General features: G+C 35.9%; 1 protein-coding gene across 3 annotated transcripts in view; it reads left to right on the top strand.

The window, feature by feature from the left end:
- Positions 1–25717, top strand: part of GSK3B (glycogen synthase kinase 3 beta) — a 196413-nt gene that overhangs the window by 164233 nt on the left and 6463 nt on the right. For 2 of the 3 annotated variants that reach the window (XM_043594258.1, XM_043594257.1), the window contains 2 exons: positions 467–653; positions 12512–12610. In XM_043594258.1, the coding sequence (XP_043450193.1) occupies positions 467–653; positions 12512–12610 (286 nt within the window). Of the gene's footprint in view, positions 1–466; positions 654–12511; positions 12611–18003; positions 18054–25717 lie in introns of all 3 variants that reach the window. The other variant, XM_043594259.1, reaches the window with a different exon arrangement.

The raw sequence follows: 25717 nt of genomic DNA, 5'->3' as shown, positions 1-25717 counted from the left end.
TAGCTTTTCTCTTTTAAAAGATCTTGATTACCAAATTTGAGTAGGGCTGTCAATTATTCTGATAATTATTCTGCTAAAAATCACACAAAAGAGGCAGCTTTTTATTTTACTGCCACAGTAGTCAAATCTTTTTTAAAAATTTTATATTTTTCTAGGTGTGCTTACCTCCAGAATCCAGTCTTTCTCTTGTGCCTGTATTTTGTGTGCATATTTAATTGTGCTGTAGATTTTTTTTCCTATTTCCCCTAGTTTTTTCTCTGAGCTTTTCTCATATAGTTTTTAATTAGCAGTTCACCCCAGTGTGGTGAAGCATATGCAGTTAACTCTTTTCATTCTAGAAGCTTCCTTTCACAAATGCAACCATGTTGTTGTACGTGGTGGGGATTAACTCAGTACTCAAAGGATAATTTGCTAAGATTCTTACACGGAAGCATTAATTGTTCTTTCCCTTTTTTTTGTGCTGTAGGTCTTCCGACCCCGGACTCCACCGGAGGCAATTGCACTGTGTAGCCGTCTGCTGGAGTATACACCAACTGCCCGATTGACACCACTGGAAGCTTGTGCACATTCATTTTTTGATGAACTAAGGGACCCAAATGTCAAACTACCAAATGGGCGAGACACACCTGCACTCTTCAACTTCACCACTCAAGGTAATTCCAAACACTTAGCTCTTTTTACCATTTCTGAGAAAACTACGTATGTGTGTGAAGTGACATTCTGTTAATTAAAATCTGTGTAGGACAAAAGTGGGCACATTAAGTGCTTATGCAAGTAGGGAGCATTTTTTCTAACCACTTACTAGGCCACTACTTGTATGGTTTGGACAAAATAGTGGCAGATAAGATTTTTCCAGTAGACATAGCTGCTCTCATTTTTGGCAGATTATAATAAATCTTGGCACATGAGAAGTTATAGAGATTTCACTAATAAGACTAATGTACAATTTAACTTTCAGGTTTGTATTTGAAACTTAGAATGTTAGTATTTCTTGCTTCCCAAGGATTTATATCAAGTTTTTTAAACCTAGAAATAAATTGGTGGCTATATTTGTATAAAGTCAGATATAAACAGGGAAAACTGGAATTCTGTAACTCTTTCTTAGAACTTATATAAGGGATGTAGGTAGAGAGATTCTTATCCCTGCTGGGGCTTGGCACTATTGCTGCTGCTGAGGGAACATTGAGAGGAAAACAGAGTTTGTGAATCGGTGGTTTCTAAAAGACCCAGGGAAAGTCATTATTTCTTAACCACTTCTGTGTTCACTTTTCTCTCTGATTAAGACCTTAAGTGATTCATTTAATCAGCCACACTGCCTTTGATGCTGTGATTTTCTTCATAAACTGAACATTAAAAGTGTACAATTTCCTGTAGATAAAACACGCAATAAATATTCGATTGATTATTAGTTTAGTCAAGCTAAAAATATACAAGGGAAATGGAGAGCTTTGTGTGACCAGGAAATATATATTTCCTTTATTCTAAGATGAATTCCCCTCCCACTCATATTTAAACTTGGAAGTGGAAAAATGCATTTTGCTTAAGCAGTAGATTTGGAAGACCTGAGTTGTTAGTGAAATGGACTTGGGTGATTCCATTGATTATAATCTTAAGTGGTCAATAACATGTAACTATTAGCAGTGCTGATACAGTCTTAAACTGCATTCATAAAGGTAAAAGAAAAATATTCAGATATCCTGGGATTAATTCTGACTCTTTAGGGCTGATCAGAAATCATTTGGAATGTTGTTTTAGGTCCTGGCTACGCCATTTTAAGATGTTAATGAAAGACAGGTAGGGTATACAAAGGAACAGAACCGACAGTAGATCCTGGAAAAGTGAAAACTTAAAGAATACCTCATAGATTATCTTCTAAAGAAAGGTGTTAGCCTATATTCTTTCTCCATATTATAAAATTGGAAATAGTAGGTAGCAGAAAATTAGAGAATACTACATATTTGAGTTTATCATGCAGACCTCAGCCCCTGGCATAGATAGAGATTAATAAATAAAATTACTGATGAATCAGGGAATTTTTCAATTGTTTAACAGTGGAACAAGTGTTTTTCAAAATACTGATCTCAGTATGAAGAAGAAGCTGGATGATGTCCAATGTTCTCCAATTTGGCAGTAGGTTAGACTGGGAGACTCTTGGCCTCCTCTGGAGCAAAGGTTCTATATAATTCCATGTCACTAAGAAAATAAACTTTATTTTCAGTTCTTACTGTTCTGTTTTAATCAAGAGTAGTACATGTAGATTGAGGAAAATGTTGAAAATGCAAAAGAAGTATAGAGAAAATTAAAATCACAATCCTGAAGTAATCACTTTTACCTTTCAAATTAATCACCGTAACATTTTCATAGTGTAGCTCTTTTCAGTCTTTTCTCTGATGCATACATATACTGATAATCTTTGAATATAAAGTGATACTCTATTTTCCCATTAAGATCACAAAAGGGTTTCTTTTGATTAACTCAAAAATATTTAAAATTATACATTATACAAGATTAATATTTATTCAGGCATTTCACTTTTTTACCTCTCATTTCATGAAACAATTTTATTAATACTTCTTATAAATGCATCTTTTATATCTGTGTCTTTGTCATCAGTAGAGCTACTTTTTGAACTATCATAGATTTTTAGGTTATATCACCTAAATTTTTTGATATGAAGCACTTTTTGAATCTGTATGAGGCCACCACTGGAAATTCTACAGGTATCAAATTTCATAAGTTTTTTTTTGTTGTTGTTTTGTTTTGTTTGTTTTGTTTTGTACTGTAGGTGTCTGTTAATTAGCTACACATATAACTATCTGCTGGGTTGCTTTTTAAAGTGGTCTCTAGGGGCCCCTGGGTGGCGCAGTCGGTTAAGCGTCCGACTTCAGCCAGGTCACGATCTCGCGGTCCGTGAGTTCGAGCCCCGCGTCGGGCTCTGGGCTGATGGCTCAGAGCCTGGAGCCTGTTTCCGATTCTGTGTCTCCCTCTCTCTCTGCGCCTCCCCCATTCATGCTCTGTCTCTCTCTGTCCCAGAAATAAATAAACGTTGAAAAAAAAAAAAATTAAAGTGGTCTCTAAAAGGCTCTGTATACAGTGACATCCAGCATTTGTTACTGTGGAATCTTGACATCAGAAACTATTATGTTAATGTTAACTTTATTTGTTTCTCTCTCTCTCTCTCTCTCTCTCTCTCTCTCTCTTTTTTTAACCACTTTTGTCAGGTGAACTTAGTTTCCCAAACAAGCATTGATTGTGGTTTTATTCACATGAAGTATCTTCTCCAATGAGTACTTTGTTTCTCAAATACATGAATTAAGGAAGCCTTTTGTCAAGTAAGCAATTCAGTAGAACCCCAAACACACATGATATTTATAATGGACACATTTTGGAGAATGATTCTCCCTATATTCAGACATATTTCGTATAAACTCTTTAATACACCTGTATGTGTTGATCAAAACTGAGATACTTAAACATTTTATTTAATCAGATTTAAAAATCCAGGATTTGGTTTCATTGTTCATATATATGATTCTTTACTCACTAATAATTATTCATTATTACTAAAGAAAATAAAATTTTAAAACAACTAAATTTATTATTCTATGGAATCCTAAGTTTTTTTGAAAACTGAGGAAACATTTGTATAACATGAGCCATTTTAAAGTAAACAGTTCAGTGGCATTTAGTATATTCACAATGTTGTGCAACTACCACCTTGATCAAGTTCTAAAACATTTTCATTGCTCCTAAAGAAAACATACCCATTAAGTGGTCAGTCCCCATTAACTCCTCCTCCAACTCCTGGCAACCACCAATGTGCTTCCTGCTTCTGGACTTCACTGTTTGGGATATTTTTATATAAATGGAGTAATACATTATGTGACCTTTTGTATATGGCTTCTTTCACCTAGCATAATGTTTTCAAAGTTCATCCATGTTGTAGCATGTGTCAGTATTTTATTCCTTTTTATGGCTGAATAATATTCCACTGTAGTATGTCTTAATCAGTGTAGGCTGCTATAACAAAACACCAGAGACTGTGTGGCTTAAACAGCAAACATTTATTTCTCAGAGTTCTGGAGGCTGGGAAATTCAAGATCAAGGTGCTAGTAGATTTGGTGTCTGATGAAGACATAGTTTGTGATTTGCAGATGGCTACCTTCTTACTGTATTCTCGTATGGTAGAAAGAGATTACGTCTCTTGTATCTCTTCTTATAAGGCCACTAATCCCATTCATGGGGGTTCTACCCTCATGACCTAATTACCTCTCAAAGGCTCCATTTCCAAACACTATTACGTTGGGGAGTAGGGCTTCAGCATATGACTTTTAGGGACACAAACAATCAGTACACAGTGTATGGATACACCACATTTTGTTTATCCATCATCTGTTGGTGGATATTTGGCTTGTTTCTACCTTCTGGCTATTATGAATAGTGCTGCTATGACCATTTGTTTACAGATATTTATTTGAATACTGTTTTTAATTCTTTTGGGTATTGCTGAGTCATGTGGTAATTCTATGTTTAACTTTTTGAGGAACTGCCAAACTATTTTCCGTGGTGGTTTGCACGTTTTATATTCCCACCAGCAGTTTACAACAGTTCCAGTTTCTCTACATCCTCCCCAATACTTATGTTCCTTTTTTTTTTTTTTTTTTTTTTTTTAATAGCCATCCTAGTGGATGTGAAGTGGTGTTTCATTGTGCATTGTGGTCCTAAATAAGTTTATTGCAATAATGAATCACAGCCTGGTAAATGCTATTTACCTATTCTCTAGTAAATTACATTCATAAGACAAACTGACATGAAAATAAATTGACTTAGATTTTAGAATATGGTTTTGAAAATATTGGACTTTTGTGAATGGACAGTTTTTCATATTATTTAATCAGATTTACTTAATTATTTGTTTAATAATTAAATTTTTAATTAATTGTTAATTAAAGAGTTATTTAATTATTTAATAGAGTCAGCTAACTTTAATGTCCTTAGAAGCCTCCAAAGTTTTTATTAACTTCAGCTTTGACATATGCGTTTTAAAGTGAAGAAAAGGCTCAACTTGAAGAAGAATAAATAATTTACCTCAAACTTTATTTATACATATCTGTTATTTACAAGCTTTTTAAAAGGAGTGACGATTGTTTTATTTTGGTATTTCAAATTGTTATATTTGCCCAGAATATCAGATATAATTATGGCTCTATGTATGTCTGAATATACATAATATGTCTTTGGGGATTTAAAGAGTGTGTGTGTATTTGGTGTGTATAGAGTATATGCAATCTCTACGGCACTGTGACTCTCTGATTCTATGCATATTAGTGACAAGGATATGCAGGAGTCTTTGTATCTGTTCACATGAAATGTGTAGATATGTTCTTGAAATCCTTTTCCATAAAACTAAATGTGTTAAATTGAGAATGCCATCATTTTGAGAGATGGCCCTTCCTTTTTAAGCATTAAAATGCCCTATCCTAACAGCCATTCTGAAACTGGGCTGTCATCACTGGTAGTACTTTTTCCTTTTCCTTCTAGATCACTGTTACACTCGAAGAGTGTTTCTGCCCAGGGAAGAAGTGTTGTTTGATGTTGTTCTATTTGATCTTCTGTATTCTGATTTTGGATCAGTGTTTCCAAATGATGATCTTGTTTACCAAGGCAAAGATGTAACTGTTGTGCAGATGCAACTTTAAAGCACATATTAATAGCAATAAATGAACAACCAGAATAAAGCCGGGTAATACAAGAACTTGGAAAAGGAGAATCAATCCCCCAATTTGTTGTATAGCTAGAGAGCGTTCAGAGATAGGAAACACTGGGGTGGGAGGGTGTTAGTGAGGTCCTGCTATAGGCAGAATAAAACCCTCCTCCAGCCTCATACATTTTCAGTGAAGTCTGTACTAATTCCCCCAAGTGAAATAAAGATAACTCCTGATCTGCATGTAGTAGGTGCTTAATGAATGTTTGAGTCACACATGCCACTTTAAGTAAACACAATATTCATGTAACCAATATTTATTGGACATTTCTAATGTGCCTTCTAGTTGCTGTTAGTGTTGTTTTAACTAGTAAACCTGCCATATGAATAGAACTATGAAGATTAAACACTTGAGTAAAATACAGGGCTGTATTAAAGTAAAACTTAACAATAAAGCTAACTGCAATTTGATATTTGTTACTGTGCCACAAGTAACTAGCAATAAATGATCACTAGTATTACTCATAATTAAAACAAGCATTTCTGTGATCAGCTAGAGGAGGAAGAAGAGGAATGAACAAGGGACAGAAAACGTGGAGATCCTTTTGACCTTCTGGATTCACAAAACAGATTATCAGACATCTCATTTTTCTGGCACTGGGGCTTCAGTGCTCTGGGACCCCCTGAATGATACTATCTTCATCTAGATGTTGGAAACCTGAAGAGACCTTTGGCACACCCTTTTTCCTTCAGTCATTGGATCTCAAAGGTTGGACATAACTGAATCAGACCTCACGAATTGGAATCAGGAAATTCCAACAGGGATCAGTATTTTCTTTATTCACCAATTCCTTGCCTATTCCATGGCTAGAATATATTGGGAAATTGGTTGCTTTCTATGTTTAAGTGAGTCTACAGTTAATCCCACCATACCTCCCCAATACCAAATTTTCTACCTAATTTGTATCAAATTTTACAAGGAAAGTTATTTTAGCAAGCATTGTCCTGGTTGGGGATTTCATCCCTAGATCTTTTAAAATACTAACATTTTGCTGGGTAACTTCTAAAATATGTCACTGCTATAAATGTAGTATACTAAACACATTCAGACATTTTTTGGTGACTAGTACAAATTGTGATGCTCCCTCTTAGGCAGTTCCAAGGCAAAGTAGTCATGGATTTGTGTAGATATTATGTAGTCCTCACATTAAACATCATTAATATCACTAAGAAGCAGTAGTGAGCCTTCTAATTATTTTACTATTTGTCTGACCTTCTAATAAGCTTAATTATTTGTTTAATTTTAAGATTTTGTTAGAAACTTGGTCAGGGATTTTCTGGACACTTTGAAATTGTTAGGAGAAGAAAGGAGCAGTTATAATAGGGTTATTTGTTTATTAAAAAAAAATCCAGGGGCGCCTGGGTGGCGCAGTCGGTTAAGCGTCCGACTTCAGCCAGGTCACGATCTCGCGGTCCGTGAGTTCGAGCCCTGCGTCAGGCTCTGGGCTGATGGCTCAGAGCCTGGAGCCTGTTTCCGATTCTGTGTCTCCCTCTCTCTCTGCCCCTCCCCCGTTCATGCTCTGTCTCTCTCTGTCCCAAAAATAAATAAACGTTGAAAAAAAAAAAAATCCATAGAAGCAGCATTAGGATTCAGTAATGTGTGTGATCAAGGTGTACATCCTAGCATTTGAATTCTTGCTCATGAAAAGTACACAGATGAAATGGGCATGCCATTGTGAAATTGTCTAAACCTTTTTGTGAGAGAAGTACCACTTTACCTATAATAGACAACCACTGGCAATTTTCATATGTATATAGGAGGCCTGATATACACATGAAGACCTCGACCTAATTACAGAAGAAAAAGCACATCTGCCTCTTTCAGTGACTCCTTTCGGCAGGTCTGCAGGTTGAGCTTCAGAACTAATGAAGAAGATTCCTCTCTACCTGATGAGTGGTATTTTATTACATCACTGTTAGAGAAGGTCTGGTGAACAAAGGGATTGATTTCTTCCCTCTGGTTAGCACATTGATTGCTTCTCTCCAACTTATCCTCAGCTTTCACACTATACACAGTTTGAACAAACATATACACCCTACCCACCCACTGAGCCACTGTCCCCCCTGCCCCCCCAAAAAAACCTAGGAAAGTTTCTTATCTACTTATCATTGAATTTGGGATTCATATTTGGAAGAATAGAAACTTTAAGTTAAGGAATACTTAAGGTTTCGTCAACTAGATTTATGTTTTGTTTTAATATTTTAAAAGATTGCTTTATCAAGTAGTCAGGTATGTTTGAGTTTATTCAGTTTGCCCTTTCATGGGAATGTTTCTTCTTTCATTTGCATTATAAACAACAGTGCAGCAAAACTTAGTTAAATGAATTCAGTCAGCTTTTTAGTTGATGAATATCTATCTTGGCTTTATTAATTTTTTTATTTTATTTTTATTTTTTAAAATTTACATCCAAATTAGCATATAGTGAAACAATGATTTCAGGAGTAGATTCCTTAATGCCCCTTACCCATTTAGCCCATCCCCCTCCCTCACAACCCCTCCAGCAACCCTCAGTTTGTTCTCCATATTTATGAGTCTCTTCTGTTTTGTCCCCCTTGCTGTTTTTATATTATTTTTGTTTTCCTTCCCTTATGTTCATCTGTTTCATCTCTTAAAGTCCTCATATGAGTGAAGTCATATGATTTTTGTCTTTCTCTGACTAATTTCATTTAGCATGGCACCCTCCAGTTCCATCCACGTCGTTGCAAATGGCAAGATTTCATTCTTTTTGATTGCCAAGTAATAACTCTATTGTGTATATATATACCACATCTTCTTTATCCATTCATCCATCGATGGACATTTGGGCTCTTTCCATACTTTGGCTATTGTTGATAGTGCTGCTATAAACATGGGGGTGCATGTGTCCCTTGGTAATAGCACACCTGTATCTTGGATAATTGGATAAATGTATCTTGCCTTTATCGATACCTATTTTAAAATTCATTCTGCTTTTATTTAAATTGTCCATTAAAGTGTTTGGTTATGGAGTACATAATGATTGATACACCATCAAAAGATTCTTAATATTCCCTGATAAACTACTATATGGTTTTTTTGATGGATAGTTTCATGGTATCTGCAGTTGGTTAAAGAAACCTTTATCATCATTAACGTTTCCAAAGCCTTCTGAGCCTGTTGCTATGTTGTTTTCAACCATGTCTCTGAGATAACATGGTCTATCTTATTCCTACCTTTTCTCTGAACTAGCACCAATTCAGTATTATGGACCTCCTTGTTTCCTTAATTATCTCCGTACTCTCAAGCCTAGGACAAATATTTATTAAATAATACTATTTTTTTTTCAGCTTACTTTTTTTTTTCAGTCTTTTCTGTACTACTTATTCTCTGTCTTCAAGAATACATGCACTCTCCCTGATCCTGAAAAGTTCTGTTGCTTTGCTGTACCTGTCCTTTAAAATGTCATCTTATTTTGCTTTGTGGTGCCCACACTGCAGTTTGGATCTGCACTCATTGCCTCAATTCCCTTATTTTTCATTGTCATGGATAGGCAGGGAGACCGGGAGTGGGTGTAATTCTTGCAAGCAAAAAATCATTACAGCCATTTTGTACCAGCCCCATAGAAGTGCCCATAATCTGTCCCCACAAAAGGAATAGACTTTAGTGTAGAGAACAGGACTATAGCAAGAATATAAGGAGGCTTCCTTTTTCACATAGGCAAAAGTTACAACAATTAACAATCTCTCTGAAGTAGAGAAAAGCTAACAGATGGAAAGCAGTGGACTTTAAGGAATCCCTATAATTAAGGAAAAGAAGAAGGATAGTGAGTTATAGATAATGGGAAGGGTTTAGGATTCCTTAACTTTTAGTATGTCAAAGTCAAAAAAACTTGCAAAAGCCCCCTGCCTCCACCCAAAGGCCACTCATTGACTCTAGGTTAAGAATCTAGTCTGTAGTTGTTTTGTGGAATTTACTTACTCTCCCCTCTGTCTTTGGATATGGCAAAACCTCCAGGATCCCACAGCTTCTCTTTTTCTTGTTTCCTTATTTTCTTCACTTTTCTCCTTTCTTTTCATTAGTTACCCCTCTCTCCCTACCTTAGACCCAAATGGCTGTCTACTACCTAAGGAAAAAGAGGTTGCTTTTTTCAAGCCCTGTGTGTGTGTGTGTGTGACCTAAAACCACCATGACCCTTCAGCTGGATATACAGATACATAGAAAGGTGATCTGATAAGAGAGTAAATGAATGGGAGAAAGTGGGCAGCATGGACACTAAGTACAGTGACCACAGACTGCTGATATTCAGTTCATTTTAAAGATAATATTAAAAGTGGCTTTGTCAGAATGCCTTAAAATCTCTGGTCATCTTTTCCATTTTTAGATTTTCTTTTAAATGTTGGGCACTTAGTCATAGAGATCATTTTTTTTGTTTTTAATTTTTATTTATTTCTGAGAGACAGAGCATGAGCAGGGGAGGGGGGGGTAGAGAGAGAGAGAGGGAGACACAGAATCTGAAGCAGGCTCCAGCTCTGAGCCGTCAGCACAGAGCCCAATGCAGGGCTCGAACTCCCAAACCGTGACGTGAGATCGTGACCTGAGCCGGAGTCAGACGTTTAACCGACTGAGCCACCCAGGTGTCCCTCATAGAGATCTTTTTAATTTAAAAGTGCCCCTATCCTGAATAGGTTGAATGCCTTTTTGCTGGCTTATTTGTGCAGTTGACCTTCCATTTTCAATTTCTTTTAATCAAAGATGGTTATCTTTTTCTCTGACTTAACAGTTTTATGCTCAGTATTGATAGACACATGGGAGGATGGATGGATGAATTTTAAGAAGCCTTTCTATTTTAGCAGATTTTAATTGTAATTGAGATGGTAAATCTTTTAGGTTAATCAAAAGTACCTGCATTACCACACCCTGCATTAATTTTTATTACTAGAACCATAGAGTCATCAGCCATGGTAATTAGGATTCTCTTGCTTTCACAGATACAAGATTGTGGGTTAAAATTGGATTAACTAGAAATAAAACAACTTAGGATCTTCCTTTTCCTCTGTGAGAACCAAAACAGCTAAAAGCTGATTATGAGAAAACAGCATCTCTTCAAACTTGATCATTAAGGCATTGGTTTTCTAACTGGCTTCCAGGGAAGACATGAGAAATACTTCTATCCAGGGAAGCTGCCTTACATCTTCTCATTTAAGGGGAAAAATTAATAAATAGTCTTCACTCAGTTTTAGGCTTTTGTTCCCATTCATTTTTCATAAATCTTGGGATAGGTTTGTTGAGGGGTTTTTGTTTGTTTATTTTTACCAGAATCTGGTATCATTTAGTATAAAATTTAGATACTTAGGTACCAATTTGAGTAAGTCCATATTAACAGGGGCTTTGCAACAGAAAATGTTTTTAAGCTACTATATTAAAACACTACTTCCCTTGCTAGGGGCTGGGGGGAGGGACGAATGGGGAGTGAGTGCTAAAGGTTTCCTTTTGAGTGATGACACTGTTTTGAAACTAGATAGAGATGATGGTTGTACAACATTGTGAATGTACTAGATGCCGCTAAACCGTACACTTTAAAATGGTTAATTTTGTTATGTGAATTTACTTTAAGATTATACTGTTTAACTTTTTTTTATTCCATGCCATATCTGTAAATTGTCAAAATGTATGCAGTAGCTCAAAGAATGTCTTCCTGTAACTAGTATGGTTGTGTAATTATCCCTTCAAATTGCAACACTTACGAGCATGAAAATCAAGTCACTAGATAAATGCTGGGATAACAAAAATAAACCAGGGTTATCCCAAGCAGACCAGGAAAACAGTCACGTTACCAAAGCTAATACCAGATACTTACATGTAAGAGCTCACTACCACTTCTTGCTATATGTGTGCATCATTAGATCCAGTGTCATCTTAAGTTGCTTCTTAAGGCTTATATATAGAACTTGATTCTTTAAAGAAAGCCACTCTGTTTACAGTCGACAAAAACTTCTACATGAAGGTAAAAAGCCTATTTCAAACTTAGAATCAAAGTAATGATCTTACTGAGTTAAAAAGGAAAATAGAGTGGAATAAAACCATTCTGATTTTTGGGGTAACTGGGTGACTCAGTCGGTTAAGCGTCTCACTCTTGGTTCCGGCTCAGGGCATGATTTCATGATTTCATGAGTTTGAGCCCCAGGTCAGGCTCTGCGCTGGCAGCATGGAGCCTGTTTGGGATTCTCTCTCTCTCCATCTCTCTCTCTGCCCCTCCCCTGCTTGCACTATTTCTGTCTCTCTCAAAATAAGTAAACTTAAAAAAATTATTTTTAATAAAAGCAATGAAACTTTTAACAGTCGGGTAGTTTGGTCCATGCATGCATACGCAAACAATAGTCCTAGTCTCTTTTCTATGACATCATCACTCTCAATTCCTGTAGTCAAATACTGTCAGAGCCGTATGGGAAAACCTAGTATATTTAAGTTAATGAAAGATGGAAATATATCTTAGTGATAGGCTTATTCTCAAACCATCAGCCAGTACAGTTCCCTAAGCTATCTTTACTTCTCAGACATATTCTAATTTTAGCAGATAGTGCCTTAGTTATGTGTACAACATTTCTGTGGACTTTGTCTATAAATTGATTTCTAGCTCATTGATTTAGTTTTAGATGTAGGTTTATCATGTCTTTTTTTCTGTTAAGCCAGTGTTTTAATGCAGTATTTTATGCTTATTGTTAACAATAAAAGTAGTTTCACATACAGAGTTCAGAATGGGTTCTAACATGTATCTTACTTCTCTTTAGAACTGTCAAGTAATCCACCTCTAGCTACCATTCTTATTCCTCCTCATGCTCGGATTCAAGCAGCTGCTTCAACCCCTCCAAATGCCACAGCAGCCTCAGGTGAGAACATAAGTCTCTTCCATAAAAACATATTCTGTTTTGATGAACATAAGGGAAGGGAAACAAAAATAATATAAAAACAGGGAGGGGGACAAAACAGAAGAGACTCAAAAATATGGAAAACAGAGTGTTACTGGAGGGGTTGTTGGAGCAGGGATGGGCTAAATGGGTAGTGGGCATTAAGGAATCTACTCCTGAAATCATTGTTGTACTATATGCTAACTAATTTGGATGTAAATTTAAAAAAATAAAAAATAAAACAAGTTATTAAATGCAAAAAAAAAATACTCTCTTCTTTTTAAAGACATGATTACTTCCATTTTATTTCATTTGATACATGTGAACATTTAATACCATCCAGGTATTAAAAACATAGCACAGCCAAATGAATAAATGTGAATAAAATGTTGCTTTATTTCCAAAAAGCATGAAAGGACCCCATAAATACTTTAGATATAAATTGTAAATATCTTAATGTTAGATTCTGTCATCTTAGTTGTTATGTTAAAAATCATTCTTTTCAAATAATTTCTTGATTAATATAGGTCAGATGAGATACCTGTACCAGGAAACAATCTGTACAAATGTAATAATATTGAAGGTAATTTACTTTAGTTCCATCACTCTGAATGTAAACTATATATACTAGAGAGGCAAATTTTCAAGAAGTATAAATATAGATTGGTATAATTTAATATTTTGAAAGGGTTAAAACTGTAGTGTAAATACACTTAACTAAGATTTAGATCAAAAGTGACTAGATCTCATCAATGAAAAAAAAATGCCCTCATGGTCTCCTAGGTTAGAGCTCAGGTATACTGCTAGTCTCCTTAGCCAGCTAATGGGGCCTGATTTTGTGAGAACTGCAGATATTCTGAAAATCTCCAATTCTCTAATGAATTTAAAGGTTCTCCGAAGAATGGCTAGATGCTGTTTAAAATGAAGTTTAAATCATCTGTTACATTGAATTGAGTTTGATCAGACCCATTTTTGCCTAAGGGCATTGATGCTGCGAGAGATAAAATATTTCATTATTAGTTCTTAGCATTCAGCAGAAAGGTCATAATTCATCTCTTGTTTTCTGACACACAGTTGTTTGTTCCTCTGCAAAGTTTTCTTAGAACATTGCTAATAAAGATGAGAAACATTTCACTTTAGTCCATGTCCTACCTTCATTCCAGAAAAAGTCTAGAAAGGTTTCTTTTCTAGTTCTAGTTCCATCAGCACATGCTACTTTGAGAAAGTCATATGAACTTCATTAGTTTTAGTAATGTCTTATTAGTTTTCTCAACCCGTAAAATGAGTGGCAGTACTCTCCTAGAGTAATATTGTAAAAATCAAATATATGCTGAAATTGTGCTTTAAATTTTTTAAATATAAATGTTTTTAAACTATGACCAATTTATTTAAAAGCAAGATAGAATTGCTTAGATGAGCTATTAATAAACTTAATAAATCCCTGGCCTGAGTAGAGTAGGTTGATTGTTCAAAACATGAAACAGCCCCTAACCCTGAATTAATGCAGTTACTTGTTGAGCTAGTTTCCAGGAGTTTTGTTAGAATTGCTTTGGATTATGAATACAAATGAGAATTATGATTGGTAAGTTTTGGGTAATTTTAAATGACTTCCTTAGTATGAGATACTAAACAAATTAAAGTAAGGTTTGGGGCATATTATCTGCCTGGTCGAAGCATAGTATAACCTGATCTTTATGTTGCGTTGATACAAGTTACAGCAGATTCCCCCCCACACACACCCGCTGCCAAAACAATACAGTAAAACCTTGGTTTGCGATAATTTGTTTTGAAAACATGTTTGTAATCCAAAGCACTTGTGTATCAAATTGGATTTCAAGAACCATTGGCTGAGTTGTGGTCATATGACATTCTCCATCAGGTACTACACTTATTACAAGACATCACTCGTTTATTAGGTTAAAATATATTAGAAATGTTTGCCCATCTTGCAGAACACTTGAAGAACTCACAATCCAAGGTTTTACTGTGTGTGTGTGTGTGTGTGTGTGTGTGTGTGTGTGTGTGTGTATTCTTAAAGCAGTTGAAATCAGCTTTCAGTATAAATATGGAAATGACATGGACTCTTGTCCTAAGAGTTTACTTCAAAGTTGAAGTAAAATAGAGTATGAGGAATTTGATACAGGGAGAAGATACTTGAGTATCTTAATATTTACCAAAGAGGATTTCAGATACTGCCTTGAGCTTCCTCCTAGTGGCTAAAGTAAATAAAGAAATGCTACCTGTTAAAATTTTCCATTGTTCATTAAATAAGCACACTGATGGCTTAGGAGAAGCAAAATGTTTCTGGCCCTGCTGTTTGAGTATTTCTCCCTTGGGGCCTCAGATTTGGTACTATAAGAGATACATTAAATGAAGTTCCCTTCAGCATTCCAATAATAAATGCAATAATGAGTTTTCATAAGGATACCTTTTTAAGCGCCCCATGGTGTAAGCCAACAGCATAACCCCACAGTATAGTCAGGGGGAAACCATTTTCTTTTGGGGTAGTAGTGAGAACTAAAGTATGTTACCAAACATGTCTCAGGAAATGCTGATCTAGATGAAGGAATTGACTATGCAACATTAACAGCTGTCTATATTTAAATAAATATGTATGTATGATTATTTATATTTTAAGTAAGAATTTGGCAATGTGGGTTATATTCTTTAATAAGACCTTAAAATATACATGCTCTTATTGTCTCTCTTGGCTTCAGTTTCCTTATCCATAAAAAACAGGAATAGTAAATACTCATTACATAGACTTATGAGAAGATGTAAAGTATTAAAGTGCTTAAACTACTGTTGTATTCAGAGTTCAGGTGATGACTACAGGTAAATTGATTTAAGACCTGTTGGAAGGCATTACTGTATATAACAAGAACCACCAGAGTTCATACTTTTTAGTTCACTAACCCCACTTTGGAGATCTTAACTTCAGGATACTTTTAATAGAAGACAAAAAGCTACCGTGTACAGAGATACAAATAGGAATAATTATATAATAACAACAAGGAAAGCCAGTCTGATCTGAATGGTCAACAGGAGGAAATTGTTTTGATATATTATGGAATCTCCATCTTTATGTAATTATAAATAATTATGAGCTTATAGACATTTGTAGAAATATTCATCAAATCTTATGTACCATGTTGGCAAGTGCCAAAATTAATGTTTGTCTATGGATAGAAACACGTTAAATATATACAAAAATTAAAACAGTTGTGTTAAATTAGTGGGTATGGATGTTGATTTTTTTTTTTTTCTTAAAAACTTTCTTTCTAAATTGTTTTTAAAATACCTCAGTTTCTGGGAACATTATAGTTGATCATGGCTGGCTCTGATAAGAAACTCTTGAAAATTATATATACTATTCTGTCAATAAAATATGATTTTGCATATGTATGATATATAATTTTATTATACATATTAATATATAACAATTTTATATGTGTGTGTATGTATGTGTGTGTGTGTGTGTGTGTATGTATATATATATATATATATATATTCTGATTTTCTCCACACTCCCACCTCTCATTCACTCCATTTGGAAGACCATTCATCTAAACTATTTAGAGTAATAAATCTTGAGAAATTGTAGTTTTACTGATCAAACATGAATCACTTTAAAGATTATCTGGTCCAAAGCCAGATGAGTTAAGTGTGAGATGTGGTAAGGAATTTTAACTAGAGCAGTTTTCTCTCTTTATCTGTTTTGTATATCAGTCTTCTGAGTAAGGTTTCTTTCAGTGCAGTGGTTCTGCTATTAACTTTAAAAACCACTGATTTCCTGTTGGTGGGAATGCAAATTGGTGCAGCCACTCTGGAAAACAGTGTGGAGGTTCCTCAAAAAATTAAAAATAGACCTACCCTATGCCCCAGCAATAGCACTGCTAGGAATTTACCCAAGGGATACAGGAGTACTGATGCATAGGGGCACGTGTACCCCAATGTTTATAGCAGCACTCTCAACAATAGCCAAATTGTGGAAAAAGCCTAAATGTCCATCAACTGATGAATGGATAAAGAAATTGTGGTTTATATACACAATGGAGTACTACGTGGCAATGAGAAAGAATGAAATATGGCCCTTTGTAGCAACATGGATGGAACTGGAGAGTGTTATGCTAAGTGAAATAAGCCATACAGAGAAAGACAGATACCATATGGTTTCACTCTTAGGTGGATCCTGAGAAACTTAACAGAAACCCATGGGGGAGGGGAAGAAGAAAAAAAAAGAGGTTAGAGTGGGAGAGAGCCAAAGCATAAGAGACTCTTAAAAACTGAGAACAAACTGAGGGTTGATGGGGGGTGGGAGGGAGGGGAGGGTGGGTGATGGGTATTGAGGAGGGCACCTTTTGGGATGACCACTGGGTGTTGTATGGAAACCAATTTGACAATAAACTTCATATATTGAAAAAAAATAATAAAATAGTAATTGACAAAAACAAAACAAAATACTAATTGACATTCAAAAAATAAATAAATAAAAACCACTGATTTCAGTTCACCTGACTGACTGGTGAGAACTAGCCATCTATCCCATGCTTCTGTATATTCAGTAACTGGAAGCTCATTACTGCAAGAATGAGCATATTCTGTCTGTATTTCTGTTAGAAAGTTTATCCTTTTTTCAACCTGAAATTTGTCCCCTATACTTTCTTCCATTCTGTGTTCCTCCTCTGGAATTATATAGAACCAGCCCAATCCTTACACCCAAAAGTCCTTCAAATTTTATGATGACCAACTACCCTCCATATTAATGAGGATTTCAGATTCTGATCCTGAATATGTTCTGTGTCAAGGAGTTAGGTTTTCTGTACAATTATATATCATGTACACACTTCATAAACATAACAATTTTTGGCCTCCTTTTAAGCAACTAATAAATTATGTCCAACAGTACAAGTAAGGCAGGGCCTACTTAGAGATTTTTTTGCCTTTACCCAAGTTACTGATAAAATAAATTAAGTAGTATTAGGCAAGGCTTATTAGAAATTATTTTTCTGGTGGCCTCTTGAGTGATTGTTTACCCCTCTTGTTTGCTTAGCTGTAGACCAACTTTACAATGCTTATGTGTATAATAATGTTATGAAAAATTTTATAAAATGCTTTATTGTTATCAGGAAATTTTTCAAGAAATGTTTTCCATCAAAAAGGTAACTATCAATGGAAATTAAACTTTTTTTTTTTAAGACTTAGGAAAATTTCTAGTGTCTACTATTTGTCCACTGTGGGTTTCTGTAATCCATTTAAGAGTTTATTTCTTAGACTTTTGATTCTGGGTTTAAAGACATTTAAAATGTATAGATTGCCCTCACCTTCCTTGGGCTGCATTTTGTTTATTAGGATTTTTGTTATATCCTTTCCAGGTTGAAAACCCTTCTAACAGAAAAGGGAATCATGATAGGAGTTGGACAAGGTCTGTCTTCTCTGTCTTTTTACCTGGTCAGAGGGTTTAACTTTTCTTGACCTTATTTTGAAAACCTTATGCTGTTACCTTATTTAAACCGAAACTGGCCTGTTCTTACAGGTTCATATTGTTATTTTCTGTTCTTCCTTGGATATGTGCCCCTCTTAAAGTTATCTATATTTAAAATTATGACTTTATCAGAGAAAACCCTTTCAGTTGGTTTCTTTGGTTCTTCTCCCTTTACTTTGCATTGAGATTATTTGCAATTGCTTGGTCAGAGTTTTGTTTTTTCTGATGTTCTATTTCTTGTCGGTTTTGAGCCCCTTTTGAAGACTATAGCCATAAAATCATACCTATTTCCTGAACTTTTTGAAATCCATTGACTGAATCCATTGACTAAAGTCATGGCTCAGAGTTAGCCAGGGCCAGTGGTTCCCTTTACTTGCTACTACAGTTATTTTTACTCCAGAATTCCTGTCACGTACATCGCCAGTCAGTTCTTTCTAGCTGGGCAGAATTACACCCAGAATAATTTCTCCCATTGTCTGTTTTCACTGATTTTGAGAGTTAAAATATTATACAAATTAAGTCCATATATCAAATACTTTCCAAAATGATGGTTACCATCCTTTCATCCCCTCCCCAGGTACTATTATCCTTTGTCTCTTTGCCACTGTACTGTGTGTTCTGGGAAAGCTGAATCCATATCTTGTCTGATTGTAGAATCTGGAGGGTATGCCCTCAGGTGTTCCATTTCCTAACCATGTCCTTTCTGTTGTCTCTTTATCTTAACCCAAATATATATGGAATTTCTAATAGTATATAACTTTTAAAAATGGGGAATTTTCTCTATTAAAAACATAATATATAGTTATTGTAGAAAAGAGAAGCCTCCCATATTCTCAATCCTAAGAGTAATGAAAGGTAACATTTTACATATTAGTCTATATATGAATGGGCAGTGAGACGTGCTTTTTTTTTCTTTTTTTTTTTTTTTTTTTTTTTTTTTAATGGGCTATGGTATTCAGGGGGTAGGGGGTTAGGACTGTACATCCTAAGCCTATACCATAATTTATTTAACTTAATTACTTATTCTTGGACATTTGTGTTATATCTCAGTCTTTAAAAGTATAATTGCCAAGTCAAAAGATAATGAAAGATTTTTAAGTTTTTGATACATAGCAAATTGCCTTCCAGAAAGTATGTCCCAGTTTACACTGCCCACTGGCAGTGGATATATTTTTCCATTTCTCCATTACCTTAACATTAGCCAGCCCAGAGTGGGGGTGGAGAAGGTGCTGTGTGCATGTGTGGACATGTATTTTTAGGTATTATTAACTTGGTAGCCCAAGAATGTGGGTGTCTTTTTTAGGTACAGTGCTATACTCATTTCCTCCTGTTGGCTCTGTGTTTGAAATACATCCATCCACATGTGTCAGTTTGACACAATGACTGACACCAATGAGGATGTACCTATCCTGTGTTAAGGTTTCAAGTTCACTTGGCAAGTTTTTTATATAGATACCTAAAGTCAAACCAGCTTAGTTATTATTTTCATCAGAGCAGCACTAAGTATTATTTTCAGGAAATTTTTTTTTCCTTTTTTTTTTTTTTTTTTTTTTTTTGAGAGAGAGAGTGAGTGAGTGCACGAGTGAGGGAGAGGGGCAGAGGGTGAGAAAGAATCTTAAGCAGGCTCCACTCTCAGCACAGAGCCCAACATGGGGCCCAATCCCACAACCCTGGGATCGTGACCTGAGCTGAAATCAAGAGTCGGGGGGGCTCAACCAACTGAGCCACCTAGGTGCCCCAGAAATTGTTTCTTTTTATTCAAAACCTGTTTTCTCCCATTGAGTCAAAAATTGTACCTGGGTTCCCCCCCCCCTCCAAAAGTTGATTAAGTTGATGAACATCCTATCAAATATTCTTTTAGATGTTCTTCAAATAATCCTTAGTTTCTTGCCTGAAGTCACCTGCTTATATTCATATAAGCATATTCTTTATTCCTAAATTAGGTGAAAGTGTTTCCTGTGTCCCCATGACCTTCAGTTCCCTACCCTGAATGACCACGTTTCTTCAATGTCCTCTATGCCTGAGCCCAGAACACCTCTCTGGTGCTGGCAGATAAAATATAAACAGTCTTATTGACAAGCCCTCCAACTTTGCTAGTGGACTAGTTTGGCTCACTAGCATCTGAATTGCAGTTCTATTTTTGAAATGACTGAAACTACTTGTGGCACATCTTTTCCCCAGAAAAATATGAAAAAAGAGGTAATGATGCTTTGCTGAAGAGGGGTTCCCCCCTCCCTCTCCCTCATTATTATACACCCAAAACTGTCAAAAATTCATAGTAGACATTATAAAGAGAAAAATGAAAATTGAGTCCTTTTCCTTACAGATGATACTTTGATTTCATTGATGTAGGTTATGATTTCAATTTAAATACAAGTTTAGGGTATCCATTTGATTCTCTGTAAATAATGGTCTTATTCCTGTGTCAGTTAATAACTCTAATATCTAAAATATGATTTTTTAATAAAGATATTTCCACTTGGAACAATTTGAATAGGAACTTCCTGAGTTAGCTACACAGTATAAGTAACATATCCCAGGCTGCCAAAATTTTATCTTTTAGAGGAGTTGACCTGTCGTGAGACATTTCTAACTGTTAATAGAAAGACAATAGTGGCAAATAGCAACATAAAATGGACTTGGGAGAGTATAATAAAAGAAATAAGGAAATAAAAGTGTACTTAAAGCTAGCCAAATATACTTATAAAGTACATGTAAAATAGAAAAAGGATTTGATATATTTGAAATATGCTCTTTCACTAATCTGTCAATGATAAAATACTAAAAATTTAATGATTTTTTGTAGCTTTTAAGAACTTGAAACATGTTTACGATAAATAGGGAACTAAGCTTTTATTTTTATTTAATTTCAGTTAAAATTAAGTAACTATATGTAGCTTAGCAGCCACCCTATACGAGAGTGTAGATAGAACATTTCCATTGTTGCTGCGGGCCAGTGAGCACTTATATTACTTAGAAGGCTTTATCTTTTATAAACCCATAGTTGCAGAATGCTGATTCATGGTGGCACGGCCTTTGGAACACCCAGCCTCCTATGTTTTCTGTCCTTCCCTCCCAGCTTGTTTCCTTGTTTGCTAACTCTCTTTTCATTTAAACACTTTGGCAACAGTTTATAAAGATGGGACTTTCCATTCACTCTCCTTCCCCTTGCCATTTGTACATTTGATTAAACACATTGGGAGGGAGAATAGACAGTACTTGCTGATGCATTAGATGTAGGGGGATAGGGAAAGGAAAGAATCCTGGTGATCACTTGTGGTTTATGACCTGAGCAACTAGGTGGGACAGTTTCCTCAGTATTGAGACAGCTGTTCAATGAATCCATGACTCAGTTATCTTGCCACTCTGACAGTTCTCTGAAAGGCTGAGAGGTAGGGGAGAAGCTATGGTTCCTCTCCGAGAAAAATGTATGTGTATTATATATGGAATTTTGTACATCAAAATTTTCTCTAGAGCATGGGGCGCCTGGGCGGCTCAGTCAGTTAAGCCAACTCGATTTCGGCTCAGGTCATGATCTCATGGTTCGTGGGATCAAGCCCCACTGTCAGCACGGAGCCTGTTTAGGATTCTCTCTCTCTCTGCCCCTCCCTTGCTCACTCTTGCACATGCTCTCGCTCTTTCTCCCTGTCTCTCTCACTCAAAATAAATAAATAAGCTTAAAAATTCTGTGGGACAAAAGTTGCACCCTCATGAATTTTATTGAGAACCAGATACCTTAGGGCTTCACTCTTGGCTTCACTTATGAGGTTGCCCTACTTGTCATTTTTGTCTCTGAAGCCACACAGAATAAAGTTGGTTTCAGTAAATACGTACACAAATTCCCTTTGCGCCATCCAGCACAAAAGCTACAGAACCATAGAATCTTCTTAGAATTAGGGGAAAAAACAATTGATCATCTGATACCATTTTCCTTGCCTTTTTTATGTTTTATTAGGAGCATACTTAATCTTATAAAGGGAGTTGGTCAGGGATGCTCTCATGGGCTTGTGAGTGTAAATTCTGCCTGGCATTTAACTTATTTGACCTATGTGTATGTGTTAGTTTTCTGTTGCTACAGATTAAGATACTCCAAAATTTAGCAGCTTAAAACAAGAATAAACATTTATTATCTCACATGGTTTATATGGATCAGGAATCGAGAAGCTGCCTAGCTGGATGATTCTAGGTCAGAGTCTTTTATGAGGTTGATGTCAGCCAGGGCTCCAGATATTGGAAGGCTTACCTGGGGCCGGAAAATCTGCTTTTAGGATGGCTCATTTATATGCTTGGTGAATCCATCCTGGCTGCATGTCCCCTTACCATGTGTACCTTCCATAGGGCTGCTAAAGTGTCACATTGTGGCAGCTGGTTTCCCTTGAACCAAGTGATCCAAGAAGGAGGACGGAGGACAAGGTGGAAACCGGAGTGTCTTTTATGTCCTGACCTTGGAAATCACACACCATTCATTGCCTCTGCAGTATCCTATTGGTTACATAGGTCAGCCCTATTCCTGGGAGAAGGGACTACCTTAGGGTATTGACATCCAAGAGGCATGACTCATTGGGGCCATCTTGGAAAGCGGCTACCACAGTGTGTAAGAATGATCTTATACCTTCATTCCTCAAAGCTGATTATTCTCTCCATTCTCCCTGAAATCTGTCCTTTGTTGGTTGGTTGGTTAGTTGGTTGGTTGGTTCTGAAGTAGCATTAGAAGGATGGTAATAGGCGCTGGTTTCTAAGAAGCTTGGATGTCAGTGAAATATCACCTCTATAGTTGTTTCCAAAACACTTGTATCTCTGTATACCCCATATAGATTGAGAATTAGGAAATAAAATAACTGTATTTTTAATTCATATCATAAATTCACAGATCTGTTTTAATGAGTAACCCTTTTAGATAATAGAAATAGGCTTTTAGAAATCGTAGTAAATCAATTACATAGGAGTTGGGTCTGAATGAAAGTTCCCTTAAGCTCTTTTCTCCCTTTGCCAGGAAATCCTTTCTTCTGTCCCCTGTACTGCCCATAAAGGCCATCATTCTCTTCTCTAATCCCTCTGTACTCAACTCAGTTCTCCCGCTTGTCAGCTCTGCAACCTTGGGCACATTACTTAATTTCTTTGTGCCTCTATTTTCCCCTTTGCAAAATGGGAGCAATAATTATACCTATTTCTTGGGGTTGTTCTGTGGGCTAAATGACATGCTGCAGTGTACTTAGTATGATGTCTGGCACATTGGTAAGCACTCAGATGTTAACAGTTGCTGCCCCTTTATTATGGTGGTGATGGTGGTTATTGCAGTCACACTAAACTATAAATTTATGTATTTTTAGATGTCTCTTTTACCTTTCCATTGATTGAACAATTACTATAACCCAGGTGCTGTGCTAAAGCACCTTATGGGTCTTATTTCATAGGCAAGTGATATTATCTCCATTTTACAGATGAGGAAATTAAGACATAGGTTAAATAACCTGTTACGGGATCACACAGCTGTTACGTTGTACTGCTGGGTCTCTTAGTCCATGTTTGTGGAATTAGATTAGGTTTAAGAAAGATTTGTCATTGTGAATTTCAAAATAGCATCTCAAGACTAAAAACAAGAGACTGTATAGTCAGTCTGTGGTTATTCATAGTTGAGTTGGATGCTTTATAATCAAAAGACGTTAGCCTATCCTTTAAACCATAATGCCATGTAGCATCAATTTTACCAGTATGAATGTTAAAGGGAAGGGAATGCAAGAGAAATGAGCAAAATGAATTTTGCTGCTTTTAAACAGTCACTGTTTAAATGTTTGAGAAGAAACGTTATACAAATTACAGTAAACATCCAAATCCAGTGACAATTTGTAATTAATAAACGTTTTTATTATAAAAGGCCCATATTCAATTATATAAAATAAAATAAGGGGCGCCTGGGTGGCTCAGTCGGTTAAGCGTCCGACTTCGGCTCAGGTCATGATCTCACAGTTTGTTGAGTTGGAGCCCTGTGTCGGGCTCTGCTGACAGCTCAGAGCCTAGAGCGGGCTTCAGACTCTGTGTCTCCCCCTCTCTCTGCCCCTCCCATGCTCATGTTGTACCTCTGTCTCTCAATAATAAATGTTAAAAAAATTGTTAAAAAAAATTTTTTTAATAAAATAACGTTTCTGATTTGACAGTAGGAACAAAGTAAGTATGTACCAAGAAGAGCATCTGAAATGTAGTTTTCTTCAGTCACTAAGCCAGGTGTTCTATTGGAGCTACTATTGAGTTTGTAGAACTTTATATTTTCTTTGTTTTGCATTTCTCCTCCCTATACTTTGTCTGCCTCCGAAAAACAGATCTCAGTTCTTTTTCTCAAGGACATATATAATTTGACTTTAAGTGGAATTCATTTCAGTGGGCAAAGGTGTTTTCGTTTGATGAATGAATACAGTCGTGTGACTTCAGGTATCAAGGATATTTGTAATCAAAGTAATGAGCTGTTAAAATTTTAGTTACTAAGTGATTTGGAGATAATTCAGAGAAGAAATATGAGATCATTAAATGACAAATCTGAGGAGCTTAAGTGTCTTTTCAAATTTTATTGTTCAGAAGGTGAATTTGTTCTGGTTACATGCACACAATAGGATTTTTCTAAAGAGTAAATTTACATAATGAGCTAGATGGCCTTGTAGATGAGCCTTAGTGGTTGTCCTCTAGTGTAGCTGATGGCTGACATGGCCAGAGCTGCTAACAATGCTGGTATATTTGTTAAATGGTCAAGCAGATAAATTCCTCATGATTGGTAAATCTCTTAAGTCCCGAAGAAGACCAGAACATATAAAAAATGAGAGAGGAGTGCTATTTGGTGATGATCACGCATAGTTTCTGAGCGTCCGCCAAAGCACGGGAAATGCCACAATAAGTTTGGACTTGTGAAGAACATTGTAATTCTGAAATAGCTCTGTGGCCTTTCAGACTCTTTCTAGACTTGTTTTTTAAGCAGCCTGTGCCTGAATTACGAAAATGATTGTTTTTCTTGAGGAAGCTTACAACATGTGCATAGACAGAAATTGGTGTTATCCCTGATGATAGAATTTGGATGATCATTGAAGAGTAAAATTCCTGCTAAGAAATACATATCTAAGAAAGACCAGGAGTCATGAAGAAAACATTTTAGACATTGTTATTTACTGATTATTGGAAAAGGCATGTACCTGCCCTTGGAGAAAGGTTCTGTGTCATATACCCTGCCACCTGTCTATGTGCCATACCGATGAGTTAATGAATGTAATATGGTCTGTGCATGGACCCTGTGCTGTAATGTTTGTGCTTATTTGCATGAAAATAGGAGTAGAAGTAGCTATTAAGTGTTTTGAAGGAAATTAAATGAATTACACGTAACCAAATTAAGAGATATAAACATTTCTTCCCCAAAGGCTGAGTTAAATATATAGAAGGAAGGCTGGAGGGCAGGAAAAATCAGGAATTTAGAAAAGAAGTTTAGTTTTTATAGAGTAGCCATTGGAATGATAAACTGAACACCTAATCCTTACGTGAAGAGTTCCTGTGTGTTCTTGGGTTTTTTTTGTTTCTTCCTCTAATTAAGAAAATTCAAACAAGAAAGATCCAAGGACCAAATGTTA

Source organism: Prionailurus bengalensis, chromosome C2 (genome assembly GCF_016509475.1).
Source record: "Prionailurus bengalensis isolate Pbe53 chromosome C2, Fcat_Pben_1.1_paternal_pri, whole genome shotgun sequence".
In the NCBI taxonomy this organism is placed as follows: Eukaryota; Metazoa; Chordata; class Mammalia; order Carnivora; family Felidae; genus Prionailurus; species Prionailurus bengalensis.
Note: the sequence above shows the minus strand (reverse complement) of the source record. Positions and strands in the feature narration are given on the sequence as shown.